Source organism: Meles meles, chromosome 17 (genome assembly GCF_922984935.1).
Source record: "Meles meles chromosome 17, mMelMel3.1 paternal haplotype, whole genome shotgun sequence".
NCBI classification, from domain to species: Eukaryota; Metazoa; Chordata; class Mammalia; order Carnivora; family Mustelidae; genus Meles; species Meles meles.
The window spans coordinates 12267421-12289383 of NC_060082.1; the positions used below are offsets into that span (position 1 = coordinate 12267421).

At 46.0% G+C, this 21963-nt stretch overlaps 1 protein-coding gene across 3 annotated transcripts in view; it reads left to right on the forward strand.

The window, feature by feature from the left end:
• SLC30A10 (solute carrier family 30 member 10) overlaps window positions 1-17562 on the forward strand; it is a 40286-nt gene extending 22724 nt beyond the window's left edge. The window contains exons 1-5 of one of the 3 annotated variants that reach the window (XR_006815559.1): window positions 57-2445; window positions 3112-3189; window positions 9812-10051; window positions 12596-13451; window positions 17141-17562. Coding sequence is in view for 2 of the 3 variants with exons in the window: in XM_045982784.1 (XP_045838740.1) it covers window positions 1860-2445; window positions 3112-3189; window positions 9812-10051; window positions 12596-13095 (1404 nt within the window). In the remaining variant the exon portion in view is untranslated. Of the gene's footprint in view, window positions 1-56; window positions 2446-3111; window positions 3190-9811; window positions 10052-12595 lie in introns of those variants that run through there. The other 2 variants (XM_045982784.1, XM_045982785.1) reach the window with 2 other exon arrangements.
• Window positions 17563-21963: the final 4401 nt, after the last annotated feature.

Sequence of the window (21963 nt, forward strand, 5' to 3'; positions counted from 1 at the left end):
TGGGTGGCCCTCTGGCCACTTTGCCCTCCCGTCCTCCTCCTGCCCCCTCTCTTCCTCCTCACCCCATGCCTACTTTTTCTTCCTGTTTTTTTTTAACCCACTTAATTCTTACAAACATATGAGGAGACACTATTACTCTTTCCTTTATAGAGGAATGAAATCCAGACCAGACCACTAAGGAACTTGTTCAAGACCAAAAGGCTCAAAGCTTTCATCCGCCTATCAAATCTCTTCGTTTCTTTTAAGTTATTGACCATTTTAATACTCGTGTTTAGAGATACTTGAAATGATCAGTTTTCTCAAGTTCTCGGTGTCGGGATATTTTCCTGGAGGTGGGAAGGGAATGCTTAATGGGCTTCTTGATTTTGGAATCTCATCTTGTGGAAGGTGGGACCTTCAGGTCAAGGACATTTTAGCTTGCTTGTCAGGGTCCCTTAGCGCTAGAAGACAAGATCATGATTTATAAGGCTAAGACAACAAATGGGGGGAGAATCAGCATGCTACTGATCTGTGCAGTTATCTCCAAGCCCAAACCATATGTGTTTCAGGAATGGTTAAAGTCCAGGGGTTAGGGACAGGAGGTGGGGAATAGAGATCACCAGACTTCACAGATCCTTTTTGGGAATAAGGAAAGAATATAAAACAAAAACCAAGAAAGAAAATTGCAAGGGCTCCCCCAACCCCCTTCCCTGAACACACAACAGCAAACACCATTCCTTTTTTCAAGGATTCCAGGGCTCGGCCTCTCCCAGAGTCCTGGGGACAGTTCTCTTCTGGATAACTTTTACTTGGAACAGAGCCTGTTGTCAACAGGAAAGGCTCTGTTTGGAATAAACCTTCATGGAGGTCAGTCGATTGAACTTTGAGTATCAGGTCATGCTGTGAGGGACACAGGGGGTCGAAGAGAATATTCTCCGCCGTGGAAAAATGAGACAAGGACAGAGAGGAGGCCTCTGGTGGTCAAGGGACTTGTGTCCACTCCCAGGAAACTGATTTCTGAGTGTTGCGGGCGGGGGGGGGGGGGGGGGGGAGGGCCACGCTTCCGAAAAGTGCGCATGGTCTGTGCTCCCCTCCAGGGCTGTCTGCAGCTCACCGGGGCAGGGAGGCCTTGTGCGTGAAGACGCTGGGAGAAGAGAATGGGGGACAAGGACGATATCGTGCCTTGATGGGGGCGACGGAAACGATAATACGCTCCTCGCGGAAAGGCTATGCGCAAGGAGAGCGGATAAAACAGCGAGACCACGGGCCCTCGTGGAGTGGGAAGGCCGAGGGCTCAGCTCCAACTTCAATGCAGGAAGCACCCTGAAGGCTGCGCAGGGTTGGCCGGGGCCTCCCGGGGTTAATGCGGCGCCTATAATGCCAGCAGCGCCCCGGCACGTACGAGAAGGCGTCCACGTCCACCGCGGCGAACACGCCCCACAGCAGTCAAGGTCCTGATCGCCAGGAGTCCACAGGGCGCGGGGAGGGGAGAGACTGGGGAAGGGGGTGTCAGGGTGGGCGGGTGAATCCCCCCGCCCAAGCCTCAGGGTGTCGGGGAGGAGGGAGCTTCGGACACGCCCCCTGTCCCCAGCAACCCCCCCCCCCCCCACCCGGCGCTGTCCTAGAAGGCCAGACATTGGCCCGTGGCCACCTGCCAAGTGGGGCCGGGAGCCGGGACCGGGGGAAAGGGCCTCGGCGGCCGCCCGAGGGCCCTCAGAGCCTGCCGCCGCGGCCACTCCCTTAGACTCTGGCCGTGCGGGGACCGGGGGCGCTCTGCCTCCGCCTTATAAGAGGCCCGGCGCGGGGCCCGCCGCGAGGCCGGAGGCGGGCACGGGGCTCGGGCCGCGCAGGGGAGCCCCCACCGGCGGCGGCTCGGCGACATGGGCCGCTACTCGGGCAAGACGTGCCGGCTGCTCTTCATGCTGGTGCTCACCGTCGCCTTCTTCGTGGCCGAGCTGGTCTCGGGCTACGTGGGCAACTCCATCGCGCTGCTGTCCGACTCCTTCAACATGCTGTCCGACCTGATCTCGCTGTGCGTGGGGCTGGGCGCCGGCTACGTGGCGCGGCGACCCCGCGGGGGCCTGGGGGCCACCTACGGCTACGCGCGCGCCGAGGTGCTGGGCGCGCTGAGCAACGCCGTCTTCCTCACGGCGCTCTGCTTCACCATCGCCGTGGAGGCCGTGCTGCGCCTGGCGCGGCCCGAGCGCATCGACGACCCCGGGCTGGTGCTCGTCGTGGGCGCGCTGGGGCTGGCCGTCAACGTGCTGGGGCTGCTCATCTTCCAGGACTGCGCCGCCTGGCTCTCCTGCTGGGGCCCCCGCCGCCGCCCGCCGCCGCCACCGCGCGAGCAGCCCCAGCCGCCGGCCCAGGGCTGCGCCCCGCGCGCCATCGGGGGCCCCTGCCGGCCCTCGGCCGCCGCTGCAAGGGAGGACGAGCAGGGGGCGACGGTGTTCTCCAACGTAGCAGGTGCCTTTCGGTTGCATCCTCCGGACCTCACTCTGCCTTTCCCTCCTCCCGCCCTTCCCTTCCTCCGCATCCACGCCCTCTTTCCCTTCCGGGCTGTGGCGGCTGCTTCTATTTTGTTTAAAAAAAAAAAAAAAAAAAATCCACGTTCTCTGTAGCTTGGCTTTAATTCTCCGCTCCTAATTTATCGTATTCCCCACAGTGCCTCTGGTTTTCTCCTAGATCTTCAGGCCTCTCCCCCTCCCTTACCCTTATTCTGTCTGCTTCAGAGCCTTGATTTTCTTAAATACAATTATATTGGGCAACAGATAGCATCCCCCATCCCTTGCCCCTTCATGAGATACGGTCTGAAATTTGTTTTCTCCTTTCTGCCTTGCCCACCCTTCTGTCCTCCTGGGAATTATGGGTTTGGAGATGGGGTGGGATTCCACTTGCCTCTGTTTTTTGGTTTTTGTTTTAAACTTAAGTACAAGTGTGAATGAAATCCAGAGGTGGGTCAGAAGGCTTATGTTAAGGCCAAAATGTACTATTCTGGGTTGTGTGTGTGGAGAGGTAGGGGGGTCTGATGAGCTAGTAGGAGTTTAAGATAACAAAACCTTTTTTTGAGTCCATTGGTTCTTTTTGTTTGTAGAACTTATACACAACACAAGGTTTCTTCTTTGAATGCAGGTGATTCTCTGAACACCCAGAATGAACCAGAAGAGACTATGAAAAAGGAGAAAAAATCTGAAGCCCTGAATATCAGAGGTAGGATTGACTTCAGGTGGATTTGAAACCCGTGTCTGTGATGCATGTGGGCTGTGCTGCATTCTGCGTTTCTGTTTGCTTTTTAATAAGATGTGTTAGAAAGTAGGCCAGTTGCACTAATAGACTATGACCCTAGTCTCTTGCCTAATGGCTGCATTGATTCGGAGCGACGCACTAGCTGCTAATGATTTATCCTTGCTCCGCTTAGAGCCAGGCTCATGCTGCCTGCTCCAGACACGCGCAGATCAGGAGTAACATGTTATTACTTTACTCGATTTTCCCCACTCGTGGGTATGGCTAATGCAAATGAGGTCTATTTTAATTGAATGGAATTTTGATGATGGTGAGAAGAGAGTTGCTGACTGCTGTCCATCATGGTACTGCTGATTGGCCCTCACGCCTCACTTATTTCTGCCAGGACTCTGCAGCTGGGGTGCGTTTCTTGGCTCTCTTGAATCTCTACTTCCGGGCCCAAAGCGGAGGGTTCTGGTGAGGCATGTGGAAGGCACCTTACTAGCATTCTCCCTGCCATGTGCTCAAGGTCACAAGCACGGGGCAAAGGTTAGCCCAGGGAGTCCGGAGGTGCACTTCTCACCAGATCCCAACATTGTATCCAGCTCCTCTCTCTTCCAACTTCTTGGGCAGAGACTCTGCTTCCGAGTGATTCCAGAAGGGTCAGTCTCCCATCTCAACTTGGAAGATTTCAACAAAGATTACTTAACCCCTTACTTTCAGATGATTTGGGGAAAGCCTGTGATAGGGCTTAAATGGAAATAATATAAAGAAAAAGTAATCATCTGGGAGACATTTTCATTTTCGAGAGTCTCCCATCTGTTTTACAAAGTGATACCTGGTATGCATCTATAGGGAATGTCAGAAAAAAAACAACAATGACACAACCATGCATGAGCTCCTAAAATTTCTACATGAGTCACTTTTTAAAAATTGAACTGCAATAGGAGGATTTCTAAAGTGCTAGCTGGTGAATCTTTTTTGAAAAGAGAGAATCTGTATTGAAAAATCATTATCCTTTGTCTTTCTTTGGGTTCAGTTTTAAAAACATATATGTATATATAATATATACCATACATATTTTATATCAAATACATACTATATATTATATATATCACACATTTTTCCACAGCACTTTAATTTTTCAAAGCACATTCTGTTAATTATTCATTCTCATGCTGCAGAGAAGGAGAACGGGTAAGCGTAAAGGTGCTAAGAGGACTTAATAGTGGGACCAGTAGATATTGTGACCTTGTTCGGGAAGCATGATATATGAACCTGCAACATGATCATGAAACTGGTACGATCTGGCCAATCTTTAGTCTAAAGTCGGAGCTTCTAGGTGGAAGAATGCCGGGGGTAAAGCCTTGCTGTACCTGGCTCAGCCCTGAGCTCCGCTAACCAGTGTGTTCTGTAGCTTCCGACAGAGGTGAATAATGCAGCGGCTAAAAGATTGGGATCTGTGCTCAAGATGCCTGGGTTTGAGGTCTTGGCTCTACCATTTAAGACTCTGACTTTGGGCAAGTTTTTGGACTTCTCTAAGCCTCCAATTCCCTCATTTTTAAAATAGTATCTACTTGAGGGGGTGGCTGTTAGATAAAGCATGTCAAGTTCTTGGGCAATGCAGAGGAAAAGTGTGCTTTTGTGCCAGGCAGCACAAGTCACTTGCATTTGTAAGAATCTCACCAGGTGGGAGCTGTTGTCTCTCAGGTAGTGAGTGGAATTGCTGGGCTCAGCCCCACTGTGTAAGTGAGGGTGAGCGCTCCGGGCCCTGCTGTGGCTCCCAGGAGCCTCTCCATCTTTCAGGCCAAATGGGAGGCTGGCCTCCTCTTAGATCTTGTGTCCTCATCTTGGATCCATGATTCAGAGAAGGTGCACAGAATGTTATAACAGAAAAGGACTTAGTGGGAATGAACTCCACGCCCCCTTGTTTTGCAGATAAGGAAGCAGGGTCCTGAGAGTCTGGTGACTTCCCAAGTCACCCAGGCAACCACAGAAGCAGGGGTGGGCTCCTGGGCTCCTACTTCGCATTTCCACTTCTTTCCAGTTTTGCACACTGCCTGTACACTCCACGCAGAATGGCTTGCTTCTCTAGTGTAGACAGTCCACTGAGTGTTTACTTTTGACCTTTAAACCACTGTTTGAGAAAGCAGGACTGTCCCCCCAGATCTGCAGGGGAGCAAACAACTGGCGGGGATTCTTGTGAACAAAAATCATTTCTGGATATACATTGGTGTTTCTCTTATTTCAGTGGAATAAAACAGATGCCTTTCGTGAAACACAGTCCATCTTCTGCAAAGCACAGTGAAAGCACAATCCTTTAAAAATTCTCACCAGTTGTGGTGGTTGATTTTATTTAATAGGCTCAAATGTGATACATCAAAAAATGTTGCAACAGAGGGTCAGAAAGATAATTAACTTTTTGTATTTCAGTATAAATGTAAATAGATAAACCACAATCCTGACAAATCATTTGAAAATAAGTCTCCTTTGATGAGATGTTTCTTTCTAATTTTTTTTTCTCCAGTAAGAAAGCTCTCTCATCCTTCCATAACCACTTGTTAATCCCAGGGCTAGTGCACTGTTTTCCTGGTTATCAGCAAATTCAACAACACCCATGGCTTTCCCAAGGGTTGGGACACATCAAATTTCAGCTAATGTCAAATTGGCAGTTTTTCTGAGTTTTGGAAAAAATCTCAAGACAGGAAGTGAGGTCCAACCGTTGAGGTGTCGTGTCATTGCAATTCTACCCTGTGAGAATGATGACTAATCAGATAATTGAGCTGTCTACCAAGGGCTGATCTTTGCCTCTCAGATAATGCTGCCTGACTTACCTTTCTGAATCATAGATGTGATCCCATCAGAACCTGCTCAGAAATCTTTACTGCTTCCGGAATAAGGTTCTAACATTGTGGACAGTCAAGGGCTTGCTGTTCCCATGTCAGCACTCCTTTCTAGACGTTTTTGCCCTGTTCTTCACCTCTTCGCTGCCCCACCTCCTCTCCTAGACCCGAGCCATCTCTCTTGTCCCCATCCCCATCTAATGCACACTTACAGTGAGGCGAGAAGAGCTCAGCCAGGCAGATCTGGTTCAAGGTCAGCTTCTGCCTTTTACTAGCTAGGTGATCTTGGACAAGTAACTTAACCTTTTTGAGCTTCAGTCTCCCTACCGACGTAATGGAGATCACCACAACATCGCTGTGGGGTGGCGAGCGTTGCTCGAGTGGTTGGAAGAGTGCAGAGGACACAGTCCACCAATCATGCTCATTATCATTGTCGCAATCATTTCTATGCACTTACATCTCAGTGGGCTTTCAGACATTGTTTCAACAGACTCTTCAGAACTAGCCTCCAAGAAAAGTGAGACAGATGTTATTCTCATCCCCATTGTACAGAGGACGATCCTGGTGTTCAGAGAGGTTGACTTCCGCAAGGTCCATGGTGCACAGAGACTCTCAGGGTCTATGACTTCACACTGAGTGTACCTGTCTTGCATGCTGCCTGATGGGCACGTCCTCACCTGCGGCCTCCCTTGACTTCCTGCCTGGAACACTTTCTCTCTGAGTTCTCTCTGCTTGGAATCCCGCTGCCTGTTGAGGTCTGTCCCCCCTTCAGAGTCCTGCCCAATTGCCTCATCTCTCGAGATGCCATCCCTGAGATTTCCCATCACAGGGAATCAGCACCCCCCATCCTGAGGTTCCCGGTGCCCTTTTCTGAAAATCCTGCCAGTGGACTCTAGTCCCTGGAGGATGATGACTAGACCTTCTTCGTCTTCGCATGGGAGGCCAGAAAACACACCATAATATCCAGTCTCTGGAATTTGATGGAATCAGGCTTTAAGAGGATTTTCAAACTGAAGGCCATGATAGGTGGACTCTTAAAACCAATTTAGTAGAATATGATGAGCATTTAGAAAATTAACCAGAATTGAATGAAATAAATAGAAAACAGTAATAAGTCATAGGTTAGGATAGGCTTTGTTTTTTCACATTTGTTTCAGTACGTGTCTCTGGGTGTGCTAGGAGGCAAAATAGGATTCTTACTGTGGATTATGGGAAAAAGAATTTGAAAGCTATTTTACATAATTATGAGGGGCTAGCAGGGAGATTTTTTTTTTTTTAAGATTTTATTTATTTATTTGACAGACAGAGATCACAGGCAGGCGAGAGGCAGACAGAGAGAGGAGGAAGCAGGCTCCCTGCCAAGCAGAGAGCCCGATGCGGGGCTCGATCCCAGGATCCTGGGATCATGACCTGAGCTGAAGGCAGAGACTTTAACCCACTGAGCCACCCAGGTGCCCTAGCAGGGAGATTTCTTAGAAGGAAAACATGAAATGGGAATATAGGTTGTCTATGAGGCAGGGTGCGCAGTGGTTTTCTACGTAGACTTGTATCCCCACTCGAACCCATTCTGGTTCTGTGATCTTGGATAAGGTACTCAGCTACTCCATGCCTCGGTTCCCTCATTTGTAAAATGGAGAGGGTAACCGCTTCAGAGAGTCTTAATACGTAAGTCCATGGGACACACTTACAACAACGTCTGATGCATGTTTGTTAACTGGCAATACAATTATTATCATTATTAAGTAAAAGACAGAAGTCACTCTATGTCATGGGAGTTATGACCGGCCAACCAGAAAATACTGTTTCGTTGAGTGCCTGCATTGCGCGCTTCTGGTGCTGAAACATAAACACAAGAAATGTAGAACATGACCCTTGTCCTCACGTCATTTAGCGACTAGTGGAGGAAACAAGGCTATCATGCAGGAAACAGGATGAAAACGGTCTCAGGTGGTGAAACTGATGTCAAGTACAAATAGGAAATACCTGGTTTTTGTATTTTTATAGTACTACTGTGTACTTCCCTGGAGAGGGTTCAAGCTTTGATCTTCAGGTTTCCCCGGAGGAACAAGGTATATAGACCAGCTCTTGGAACTTTCTCTTTGTGGCCCAAAACAGGGCCTCGGGATTAAAAAGCTCTTACAGGGGTGGGGTGTGGGAAAGGGGACACAGAATTAGAAAATGGAATTGTTTAATCTATTTATTGAATCAGGATCCTATTCTAGCAACTAAACACTCCACCAGAAGGGAAAGTGGAGATACTTTGTATTTCTGTATTATTTTGGGGTGGGAGGAGGTTTGCCACAAATTGCGTTTAGTATGTTTACAGAATGCTGTTTCACCTCTGATGCTACTCAGCTACGTAGAATCCTAAAAGTATTGCCAAAAAGAAGCATTTGCCAATTAAACCATCTTCCAAGTGAGACTGTTTCGTTGTAGTCACAAGTGAGTTATGAGGATTTGGGATTCTTATTAATTTAACCCAGTAGATCTGTGGGATCCCTGGAGAGACAAAACGAACCTTTCTTTATCTATACGCTTTCTTCTAGAGCAGGGTTCTGGGACTTTCATGTGAGTTTCGGGCCCCTGTGATCTTGTTAAAAATGCAGAATTGGATTCCATAGCCTCTGACGTGGGGCTCGAGATTCTGCATCTCTCACCAGCTTCTGGGGATTGCGGATGCCGCCTGTCTGCATGCCAGACTTTGACTAGCAAGAGTCTGATGTCTTCTGCAAAAAAAAAAAAAAAAAAAAAAAAAAAAAAAAGGAAAAAGAAAAAAGGAAAAAAAGAAAAACCAAACCAAACCAAAACCAAAAAAGAAAAAAACCAAACCAAAACAAAACAAACTTAGTGTTTATATTTTTAGAATTCTTCTGACAAAGTTTTCACCTAAATCCCAGTTTAGTTTGTGTCTCGCATACAACTGGACGCCCAGATCTTCTGTGTTAGGACGGCATATTTTTTGTATCTTAATCACAACATTGAAGGTTGGTTCCCTTAATTAAAGGCAGCCATAATGTTATTATCTCTTAAATTTTAATTTATTTCATTTTAACAAATGGCTCTTTATTCAGTGGCAGTGTTGCTGGAGACCCTTCTTCTTCTTCTTTTTAATTAGTTTCTTTTTTTTAAAAAAAGATTTTTATTTATTTATTTGACAGAGAGCACAAGTAAGCAGAACAGCAGTCAGAGGGAGAGGGAGAAGCAGACTCCCCGCTGAGCAGGGAGCCCGATGTGGAGCTGGATCCCAGGACTCTGGGATCATGACCTGAGCCAAAGTCAAATGCTTAATGGACTGAGCCATCCGGGTGCCTCAAGAACCTCTCTCTTGATAAGTCTTAGTTCCTTCTCCTCTTCAAAATGTTTAAAACCATTTAAATCACAGACACATGTCTGAAAGAATAAGAGGCCATTTGCACAACCTCTGTTTACCAGTTCGGTGCCTTCTGATGAGTGGCAGGCAGCCGTGGTGAGGCACCATGAACAGACAGTCCCTTTCCCCACGGGGGTCTGCAGCTCAGAATCTTCCTAGGCTATTGTGGGTTCTCTGGGTCCTGGGATGCTGGCCCAAGGTTTTGTTTTCTGCAAAGTAGCTGACTTTTTTAAATTTTTTTTTTTTTTTTTGTCCTTTTGAATCCATCCTGCTCTTCTAACCAAAAAGAAAACAAATAGCAACTGGTCTTCGTAGACTTGGTAACCCAGATCATGGAGCATCACATGGCTCCCAAATTTGGATCTGCACTTGAGAGGTCTTTCTTCCTTCCCAACAGGTGTGCTTTTGCATGTGATGGGCGATGCCCTGGGGTCAGTGGTCGTGGTGGTCACGGCCATCATATTCTATGTGCGTCCCCTGCCATCTGAGGACCCGTGTAACTGGCAGTGCTACATCGACCCCAGCCTGACTATCTTCATGGTCGTTATCATTTTGTCATCTGCCTTCCCGCTCATCAAGGAGACTGCTGCCATTCTGCTGCAGATGGTCCCCAGAGGCATCAACATGGAAGAGCTGAGTGAGTCATGCGATCCTTATCTAGAACCATGCCCGCGTAATGCTCCCCGGCTCAAAGGGCTGCTGTTATTTCAGAGCAGTGTTTGATTTATGTATCTTGAAATACTGTAAATCACCTGGCCATAGAGACATCTATCATATGTTTGGTAGCCTAGTAAGATGACTCACAGCTCCAAGAACCAAAGGTCCTTTGCAACCCATGACTCTCTGACTCGGCCACAGATTTTTGAGAATGGAGTGTTGGGCAGAACCTGCTCCTTGGGTCCTACCTTCACGTCAGAGATTGATTTTAATTCCAGTAAGGTTACCCTACCAAGAACTTGATTTTTATTCTCCTTATTCTGAAAACAGGAATCTTTCCTTTGCATTTGGGATCCTGCTTTCTAGTGAGCTGGTTTTGTATGGACATGCAAGTCACCGTGTCTCTTATGACACCCTGTTTCAATTTAAACATGAACTTAAAACAGGACCATGTTTTATTTATTTATTTATTTTTTAAAAAGATTTTATTTATTTATTCGACAAACAGAGATCACAAGTAGGCAGAGAGGCAGGCAGAGAGAGAGGAGGAAGCAGGCTCCCTGCCGAGCAGAGAGCCCGATGCTGGACTCGATCCCAGGCCCCTGGGATCATGACCTGAGCCGAAGGCAGAGGCTTTAACCCACTGAGCCACCCAGGTGCCCCAAAACAGGACCATGTTTTAAATTCAGATCATTCATGGCCTCCTTTGGTAATGAAGCCTCTTTGCTGGGCTCAAAGAGAAGGTCAGTCTCCCACCTTAGTTATGTGCGTCTGAGCATACGTAGGGTAGAGACTTGGTCGAGTTGCTAACTGGGGATGATCCAAATGCTGGTGAGAAGCTGAATGTGCTTTTTATTTCTAGTGTTTCTACTGTGAGGTACAGCCTGGCCTACTGTGGGGCTCAAAGTTGGAAGACCTTACTTCGTGACAGATCCCCGACAGGAAGTTTGAATGGGTCTTAATCTATTGTACGGCCATGGCTAGGCCTTCTCCCTGGAAGGGCATGATTTATGGTGGTCAGTGTCGGTCAGAGACTGGCTAGTCCCCTGTTTAGGAGCGTGCATTGGGACCAGCTGCTTGGGCCATTGCCAATAGCCCATGCTTCTCCTAGTCTTTCCCCCCGGATGTTCTTTTTGTCTTTTGGAACCTCCTCTTGGGCAGCATTGCTTTATAGCCTCAGGGCCCCTTAGGTGGTCAGCTCTCTGGCTGCTTTATCATGCTGAGTCCCAACAACCAGCCTTCATTTCCTGCAACCTGCTATCTACCCAGTCCGGCAGGCAGAGGAGGTGGGCGGTGGGGAAGGAGATACCTAGGAGCAGACACGCAGCATTGTCTCTCCCTTCTAGGAACTTGCTTTCCAGTTGAAGAAACAAGATAAACATATCAAAGCAATTTGTGATAGATAATGGCTTATATTGCCTTTTAACCAAGTTATCTATCTATATTTTAAAACATTTAAAAAATAGATGGTAAGAACAGGTGCAGCCCTTCTATGGGACTTACTATACTGTATGCTGGCAATGTTCTAAGTGCATACTTATATTCACTCATTTTAATTATGCAAGTAAACCTGTGGGGTACTATCGTTATTATTCCTGACTTACAGGTAAGGAGACTGAGGCCCTGGGGGCTAGCTAAATTACCCAAGGCCGTGTCTAAACTGGGATTCAAACTCTGGCTAGCTTACAGGGTCTTTGCTCCTAATCACTATTCCACATCATCTCTCTAAAGACGTGCTTGTTTGAGAAGTATGGAAAATGTAGAAGACTTAAATAAAAAAATAGAAGTCTCGTAATCTTGCCACCAGAAATGACCTCTTTTAATATTTTTTGAATCAGTCATTCAATGAAACAAGCTTTTAGCTGCATAAAATTTTTGTGTGCGTATGTACACTGATGTTTGCTTAAAAAAGAAAAAGATTGTGCCGTATATACAGTATAACTATTTGCTTTTTCACTTAAATATATCTTAAATACGTCTCCTCATATCCTTAAATATGCAACTTACTTGTTAATGGCTGTAATCGTATTCTTTTATATATAATTGATTTAACTATTTCCTTATTTCTGTTTTTTCATTAATACAAAAAACACTGCCCAAACCATTTTTATAAATGAATATTTGGGTATTTCCCTGTAGGTTAAATTCTGAGTACTAGAGATGCTGGTCAAAGTTTTCCGTCCATATTGCCAAGTTCTCCTCTTTCAAAAAGACACCCTATTCATACCCCAGCCCATTAGGGTGTCTGTTCCCTTGTAAACTCACCAACCCTGGGAATTTTTTGGTATGTTGTTAAACTTCCTTTCTTGAATTGCCTTTTATGGGTTCATGATGGATGTATAGGGACTCAGAGAGGAAGGAGAAGATGATGGGAAAATGTACCCATATAGGTACAGCTCTTTTTCTTCCCATTGTTGTAAATACATCATTTTGGTGAGAATGCCTTCAGGGACCGTGTCCCCCCCCCGTAGAGGTAGCTTGTTTCCAGTAACCCTCGCTCACTGTCTGCTCTTCCTTGTTGTAGTGAGCCAGCTCTCAGCCGTGCCGGGGGTTAGCAGTATACATGAAGTGCACATCTGGGAACTTATAAGTGGGAAGATCATTGCCACACTGCACATCAAGTATCAGAAGGACAGGGGCTATCAGGACGCCAGTAGGAAAATTCGAGAGATCTTCCACAATGCGGGAATCCACAATGTGACCATCCAGTTTGAGCAGGTGGACTTGAAGGACCCCATGGAACCGAAGGACCTGCTGTTGCTCTGCAGCTCCCCTTGCATCTCTAAGGGCTGTGAGAAGCAGCTGTGCTGCCCTCCCGGGGCCCTACCCCTGGCCCACGTCAACGGCTGCGCAGAACACAATGGCTGTCTCCCTCTAGACACAACCCCGAATGATAGCTTCGCTAGGCAAGAAAGAACAGAAGTGGCTATTGAAGTATCTTTGGACAACTGTCTGAGTGACCATGGACAAGCTCTTAGCAAAACTCAGGAGGACCAACATTATGTCAACAGCACACATTTTTAATCTGGTCCCCACATAGACTGTATAGGTGAGGCGCTCTGGCTGGTGGAAAGACCTGTGTGGGCTGTAGACACTGATCAAATTTGCGGTGTGCTCGCTCTCTGTTCAACAAGGGGCTGATTGTTTGGGATGTTAATTGCATGTATCTGTTAATTTCTATGTGACTGAGAACTTGACTTGTTCCGGTCTCAGGCTGCTCTTCACCAAACTCACTGTTTTAGTTTGAACATTTATTTTAAGAAGCAAGCTGTGCTTGTATCTGTGTCAGGGATACTGAAGGCTGGGACTCCATGGCTATGGACATGGGGTTCAAAGCAGTTCCTGTTTTAAAGTGATAAGAACTTGTAGCTGACTCTCAGGTGAGCTCATAGCCAAGTACATCGAAAAAGCTTAAGAATCCTGATAGCTATTTTTTTTTTCATTCCACTAGAAGATCACAAAAAAAGGAAAGTTGGATAGTCCTGTCACTGCGGAAATTTTTTTCTTTGACTCATTTTTGAATAAATGAAAAGTGAACGTCTATTAGAGTAGAAAATATTCTCAGAACATTAGAGGAAGTGGAGTTTATTAGGGGGAGATAGGAAGAAAATCCGTTGACTACCTCTTCATTTTGTGAGGTGGAGGGAGAACTGACATTCACTTTCCACTGCGAAATGAATTACAGCTGTAGGGTGCTTCCGATGTTTAATGCATAAAATACCCTTTTTTCCACTTGGAAGTGTGGGAATATTTCCACATTCTAAGGTACGACACAATACATGTATCTTGTCTTTCAGAATCAGTCCATTGGGACTGTTATCATTTATTGCATAATGGCTCATTTGTCCAAATTTCCTTTGGGTCTTTTTTTTTTTTTTTTAATAGGATCACACATACAAGTATAGCATTTACCAGGAGAACATGGGTATTCCTGAGATAGAAGACTATATGACACTGAGTATTCATTCCTGCCCCCCCCCCCAAAAATAAGCTAGTTGACTTTTCTTTCACTAGGCATATTTTGAAGTATTTATTACAGTTGCCAGCAAGTAACTTGATGGAAAAGTGTATGTGTAGGGAAACATGAGAATTAATTTAATTGCTGCCTTTAAATGTGTCTTGGGAGCTTATAGTTTCCCTTATTTCCTTTTCTGACTCTGACCCATATTACCAATTTCAAATAAATTTATTTGACTCTGATTTAGATCTATAATCAACTTACATTAGCATTGGAGAAGCATCTGTCCTGTATTGAACACATTGTTGAGGCAGCAGTATTTTAATCAGAAGAGTCTTAACATAGGTCTGAGAAAATGGAAGATACCCTCATAGAGAACCAGAGTCTTGCCCGATGGGTTGCAAAATTGACTGGCAATGGTCATCTCTTAGGCTCCAGGCACTGAGTCCTGTTTCGTATCTGCAGAGTAGTCAACAGAAATGCTGGGTTGGTCACAGAAAAAGCACCCGCATTTTTCAGCACTAATAACACCTAAAAACAGTGCCTTAGTGATCATTCTAAGGCTGAAATAAGTAAGCAGCTGTGATCAGTAGGATAGGAATCTTTTCTCATTCCTTGAAAATTTATAATCTGAGTTTAAATTGGCAACGAATTAAGTAAATGCATTTTTATCCCTAGGTGTTTATTGGACTAGTCTGTATAACCCAAAGAGGGGTAAACAAAAAATAGGACAATGTTTTTATTTTTGATACTAAAGGTACAGCATGTACTCACACACACACAAAAGAAAACCAACAATAAAACAGGGGATTCTCTTTGACACTCACCACAGTGATGAGTGGATGAAATTCTAGACGAATGTTGGTTGAGATGTCTTGACTGGAACCAAAGAAGAAATGTGTCCCTCATTTCCAAATTTGAAGGTCTAATTTGATTTCACCTCATTCTGCTTTTATTAAAATATAATTTTATAGTTTCTTTGCAGCTGGCTAAAGAAATGCATACTGGTTTATATCCAGATAAAGTTCTTTAAGGAAAAGTCACTTAATTCCAATAGAACTAAATTTTCCTCAGAAAAGTAGCTCGATGGACACTTCCTCACAAAGGGTTAATGTGAAATAATCCCTTTTAAGACAGTTTGAGTGCATTTAAAGTGTTTGAGCAAGCTAATTCAGTGCAATGTTTTTGTGTGGGGCTCGGTGCTTTCCTTAGTCATCTCCAGCACTGTGATGCCTGCAGTCTGGTCTCTTTACTTGGGTTTTACTCTCTCAGGGAAAGGTGGGATTTTTCTGTTCCTCTTTGAGGCAGCCTTGCCTGGTGGCAGTAGGTCTGATGAACAGTGGCTTTATCAATGCAGTTTTCCTGAGATTAGAAAAACGCGGTCATTTATGTTAGCATCCCTGTGTGCTTAGGGCAGTTCCAGAGATCTTCCTCTTTCTTAAGGAGATGAAAATAATTTTTGAAAAGTCTAGGACATCCTTTGTGTGTCTGGTCAGGGACAGCCATCCTGCACGCTAACCTAGAAGACTCAAGGGATGGTGCTTGTTTCTTCTGCCCTCTGTCCTTCTGTCCCATAGAAAGAGTCCATTCCCCTCTATTGCAGCATTGGCTTTGGGAAGTCCTGTGTTTGCTTTCATCGTCCCAATTTCAACTTTGGCTTTGAAGATAGAGATGAATTGTTTTCATGACCCCTGGCCCTTATGAATATCCATGAGAGCTCTCAGGCTCCCCTGTGGACAGAAAAAAAAAAAAAAAAAGTATGATCCCTCTAATGATTGATGAAGCATCAATAAAATAGGAAGACATTGTTGGAGGAAGAATTAAAAATATTCTTTATATTGGTTACTTTTTTTTTCTTTGACCAGCTGGTCAAACTCTAGTGGGGGATAAATCAGGAATGCCAAGTTCTGTAGGAAAGCGTGCTTTCAAGATGAAAGAAATCACGGGAGTGGATTTGGGATTATAATAAAGGCAGCTGCCCTGTAAGTAGTAAGAATTTTTGCTATGCTGTCGTAGCGTTAAGGACATTTTCAACTGGATAATTCCTTGCTGTGTGGGGCAGTCCTCTGCATTGTAAGATGTTGGGCAGCATGTCTGACTCCTGCCCTCTCAGATCCACACCCACAAATCGTGACAACAAAAAATGTCTCTGGACATCACCACAGTCCTCTGCAGGCAAATTGGTCTCTAGTCCTGAGCCCACCAAGTTAACCAAACGATAGTTGAGAATTATTGTTGATAAAAGTCCCTCCAGAGCCCTGTAATCATTTTAATGGAATCAGTTCTGCAGAATTCACTCTTTAAAAAATATTTTTCCAGGAGAGATCAAACTGTTCACCAAAATGACAGTCATCTTTACATAGGAACTTTGGACATTAAAAGGAAAGATATAATTTGGTGGGGGGGGGGGCTTACAAATCCGATTAGGCAGATCAGTCGGTGTAACAGCGAATGAAATGAAGAAAAAAGCATTTGTTCTCACTGTTCTGTCATGACTCCTTCAACTCATGAATGTCCTCAGTCTGATAAACTCCCTATAAAATGAGACCAGAAAATACTAGTATGATTGATTCTTGGGGCTAAGCTGTTTAATTCATCACTGGTTTTAAGCTTGATGAGATTCCTTCTATTGGTTCCAGACAAGCAGCTCATCTTGGTGCCAAGGACAAATTTAGATCCTAAAAAAAATTCTGTATTGTCTGTGGTTTGCTTAATCCTTTGCCAAAACATATCACATTTTCCCCCGGAGGGCAAGATACATTTCCTGCTTTTAAATATATCTTTGCACTCTTGCAATTAAAGGCTGTAAAAAAGGACTGTGTTAGGAAAAAAAACAAAACAAAACACGAGGAAACGCGACCTGATTTGGGTTTTGAATTGAGACTGAAGGATGGCCACATGCCTATTCCCTAGCTTTGCCCTTCACCTGCTAAGCTTTTACCCATTTGTACTTCTGAGTGTGTTTGCACATGAGTTGCCGCAGGTAGGAATGAAAGTGTTGAATCAGGAAAGTGGCTGCTCGGGTGGAAATTGCATCAGACCCTAATCCTCACCTTATGACTTTGGAGATAAGCAAATGTGGATTGTCATGTTTGGAGCTTCTCTTTTCAGGTGTTTTATTCTGGACCTTTTTGTTTACATGGAACTTTCTTGAATATTGCTGGATGGATCACCTGTCTCTTCTTGGTACAAAGCCAGGCCAGCGACAAAGAACCCGCTGTGAATTCTAGTGAGAATCATCCAGGAAGGACGATGATATTTGGAGAGAGAGTGACCCCTTCCAGAAGGTCCGAAGCTAATGTTACAGTATTATGGAGTTTTGTTGCTTCAAGTCTTCCTGCTGTCCTCACAGGCGATTTTGCCAAAGTGTCATTGTCGCATTTGTGGGAACTATTCAAACTTGAAGATACAAAGTTTAAGTAACTCATTACGAATTCATGTGAACCCCCCCAGTAATGTATGAACGTGCACGCCTGTAACAGTGAAAGACGTTCAATGGTGCTGTAAGAGAAATTAAAAAAGAACCACACACATCATGCATGACTGAGATGTTTCTGGAAATCAGACGGATAACTCGAAGTAGTTGAACTCACTTTGTCATTGCTGTTTACTCTAGTCCGGTTCTCACTCAGTAACCCCTCAGATCAGTTTTACGCTAACGTGGGACTAAGTCTCCATCTGTGTTTTGCTGCTGTCTGCTCCGGACCCCTCTGCCACTCTGTACCACTTGCAATGTCACAGGGCCCGTTTTAGCAAAAATGTCCCAGACATGCAGCGGACTACTTACCATAGCCTGGAATGACCCGGTTTTCTAGGGGAGCTCGTGCGATGCTGCCCAGTGGGGTTTGTGCAGGAAGGGAGCTCCTGGGATGGAGGGAATGGTGGAGAGGCTGGGCTTATTTTGGAGAAGTCCTGTAGATTTTAAGAGGAACAGTCCTTGGTTCTTCCAATTGTTTTTAACCTGATCAACCCATCGACTGATAACCGCCGGCATGTACTGGAAAATGTGCGAGTGGTTCTTGCCTCCAGGGAGATTACAGCCTACGCTGGAAGCTAAGTAAGACAGTCCAGCTTCGTGGGAGTTTAAGGAGACCGACTCATAGCCTGGGGAGTGGGGTGTGGAGGATCTTGTGCTGAATGGGTTTTGGTGTTCAGATGTACACATCCCAAGCCCTGGGCAGCACCTGCCAAAGAAGAGGGCTACACACTTCACCACCATGACTGTCCCTCCACAATGAGTCTGCAGGTTGGAACAGAGGACTGGGCTCAGGGTTCAGAGTATAGGATGCCGGAGGACTCCATCTAGTGGGGAGCCCTGTCTCCTCTGTCTCCCCTGCTTGATGTTTCTTCATAGCATTGCCACTTTGTAACATTAGATTATAATTTACTCATTTATTTCCTGTGTCTCCCACTAGAGTAAGGCTATAGATGATCCACGGCTGTTCTTCAGCCTCCCTCCCACGCTTGGAACAATGTCGCAGGCCCTGACACCAATAAATACTGCATGAATGAATGACTAAACACATGAATGAATGACTAGGCTCAACTTTTGGTGTTACCAGCTATAGGATTTGGACAAATCCTTTAACTTCATGGAACTTTAGGGTTTTTTGTTTTCACACACTCTCTCTCTTTTTTTTTTTTCAATGATGAAGGCCTGTGTTCCCTTCCTTGTGGGGTTGTTGGAGGAGTCCTAGGAGATAGGAGAGCAGAGTTAAATGTCAAGTGATTTTATCTTACATGTTCAACCTGGCATTCACGATTTTCCTGTTCTTATCCTGCCTCCTCCCCTCTCTATAATTCCATTTTGTCAATTAAATACCATTTAACGCGAACTGGCATTAAATAATGCTACAATCAACATGCGTGAAGGTGAGGAGGAAAGGCTTCATGGACGACTTGGCATTTGAAATTGGCCTCGGTGTAGTTCAGTGGGTGGAGAAAGGGGGGAAGGACAATCCGACCTGAAAGCTTAGACTTCATTCTTTAAGCAGTTGGCTCCAAAGCTTTTGTGGGGAGGGGGCTGCAGATTGGGGAAATGCAGGCGCTAGACTATTCACAGGGTTGAGGGGGGCGGCTTTTTCCAGGCGCTTTCCCCATCGTACACACCGGGCTGCCTTGTTGCTCAGTGTTGGGGGCCTCGGCATCTCATCTCCTGTCCTGCCAGAATCTGAGCTCCCCCAGCTGTGGCTGAGTGTGCAGTGTGCACGTCCTCGAGCAGTCTGCACACACCTGTCCCAGGGGTTTCTCTCACTTCCAGGATCAACTTTCCTTGGTGCATTTCTGCTCCAACCTTGCTGCCGCGTGTAATGCTGCCTTTTCTCCCATCCTATGTCTGTCTTGTCCTTGAGCCCCACTACTGTTTTCTTCAAGGACTCGATGTCAGTCCCTGCTTCTTGAATCTTGTCCCCGTCTCTCTGGTTCAGCTTGATCACCTTACATCCCTGCTGTAGCAGAAGCCTCCAGATCAGCCTCCTGTCCACCTCCAAACTCCTGGTCAGCCTTCCTGCTTCTCTCTGCTCCGGGGGGAAGGACAAAGCCAGCCTGTCCCAGAAGCTCCTTCTCTTACCTGGCCCCCAGCCTTATCTTCTGCAGCAGACAAGAAGCACGCAGATCCCCAGGGAAGTCAGAAGAGCAGAGAGGGTGAGGACGACTGGTAAATAGAGTGTTGCGTGAGTTGGGGAGTGAGAATCATACCTGTTCCTTTTACGCTCGGAGGTCATTTTCACTTTTTCCAGTTCTGGATTACATCCGCTAGGTTACTTCCTTTCTGGTTTCTCTTTTTGGGCCACTTTCTTCCTTTTCTAAGTTAGTGTGTCTCGTGGCCCCATTCCTGTGGATGACAGACTACAGCCCTCACATGCCTGGTGTCCTGATTCAGGAGCGCAGCCAGAAAGGGATGTATCCTGTGCCCAGAAGCAGAGCCATGATCTGCTTCTGGGCAGAGGGCGGACTCTGCCACCTTGAATTTTCACCCCGTGATCCTAACATCGAGCACCAATATAGATACAAACATTTGGCACGCCATATTGATTCTTTCAGGCTTGGAGATGCAAGAAGAAATTGGCACGGGGATTTACAGCCAAGGGCTGGGGGTATTTTGCCTACATTTTCTCCAGGGAGGGAGCAGGGAGAGAGGGGGACAAATTCTCAGAGTGGCCCCATTGATACTGGCTTGCAGTGGGTATGATAATCACCAGGGCTCCTATCTGCTTCAGAAAGCTGGAACCTAAAGCAAATCGTGCAGACTACGGTGAGTTTGTGGCTATAATCTGATGTTCAGAGGTATTCAGAAAAAACTAATAGAATACTTTGGAAAGAGCGAGGCTTGATGCTTGCTTTATAGCTCTTGTTTCTGTGGTTTAAACTTACCCTGCATGGTGCTTCCTAAGTGGGGAGAGATGATTTGGCCCATTGTACCACCAAACCTATATTACAGAAAAGTGCTTTACCAAGAGATTCTATTATATGAATTAATATATACTGTGGGGTAGAACTTCAAGTTTGAGCATTCTGGCTTCCAAACTGGCCTGCCATTAAATCCCGATGAGCTGCTTGACCTCAGGAAGAATATTGTCTGTGAATAAAAAAAGTTCTCCAGGCTTCAGTTTTGCCGTCTGTCAAATGGGAGAAAATTAGAATTCTTGCCTCTCGGCATAGTCGTCGGGGTGATAGGAGACCGCCCCTGTGGGTTTCAGCACAGGGGGAGGATGCTAGATCTTAAAAGGCCCACTTTAAGAGGTAAGACTTCAAGTAGAATTATTTCCCCCTTTTAAGCTTTTTAAAATGTATTTGTCAGAGAAAGGGAGAGAGCACAAGCAGGCAGAGCAGCAGGCAGAGGGAGAAGCAGGAGCAAGGAGCCAGATGCCGATTTGATCATGGGTTGCTGTGATCATGACCTGAGCCAAAGGCAAGTGCTCAGATTTGAGACACCCAGCCGTCCCGTTAAGCAGATTTCTTCTTTTATTTTTTTAAAAAAGATTTTATTTATTTATTTGATGGAGAGAGACACAGTCAGAGGGAACACAAGCAGGGGGAGTGGGAGAGGGAGAAGCAGGCTTCCCACTGAGCAGGAGCCCGATGAGGGACTTGATCCCAGGACCTTGGGATCATGACCTGAGCTGAAGGCAGACGCTTAAAGACTGGGCCACCCAGGTGCCCCAAGCAGATTTATTCTTATTTTAACTCACAACTTGCAATGGAAATGCCAAAAATGTAGAGCGAAGATCAACTCAGTTAGATTTAAAATGCCTTGAAGGCAGAGGTCACATTGTACGACATTGCCAGGAAACAGTACAGACCGGATCACATGACTGAAGATCCCAGACATCTTCCCCCCGGGGAAAAATAAAATACATCCAATGCTGAAGGGCTTCATTATAACACCAGGGCTCAATCCCAAAGGACCTTAACTCTCGGACAAGGTGACACCTTCAATAGCATGTTATTGCTGAGGGATCAGTGGGTCCCAGATTCCGGTCAGAGGCAGTGAGCGCTTCCAGGGAATCTGGCTGAACGTGCACTTCTGTCCTTGATCTCCGGCCAGAGACCACTGGGGACAAGCCTGTGGCTGAGCAAGTGGGGTTTCACGCTCCGTGCAGACGGGAGACTGCAGGCCCTGGGGAACCGTGCAGCAAGGGGCTGGTCACCAGATAGACTTTGGGTTTGTGTTAGGTGATTTGGGGGAAGATTCATGGAAATGGGGTTTCGTTCTGGTGGAATGCTGCCAGCATTATCCCAATGGAAACAATTCCATGACTGGGTCTTAAAAAAAAAAAAAATTGAAATAGGAGCAGCTGGGTGGCTCAGTTGGTTAAGCATCTGCCTTCAGCTCAGGTCATGATCCCAGAGTCCTAGGTTTGAGCCTCACATCAGGCTCCCTGATCAGCAGGGAGTCTGCTTCTCCCTCTGCCTGCCACTCCCCCTGCTTGTGC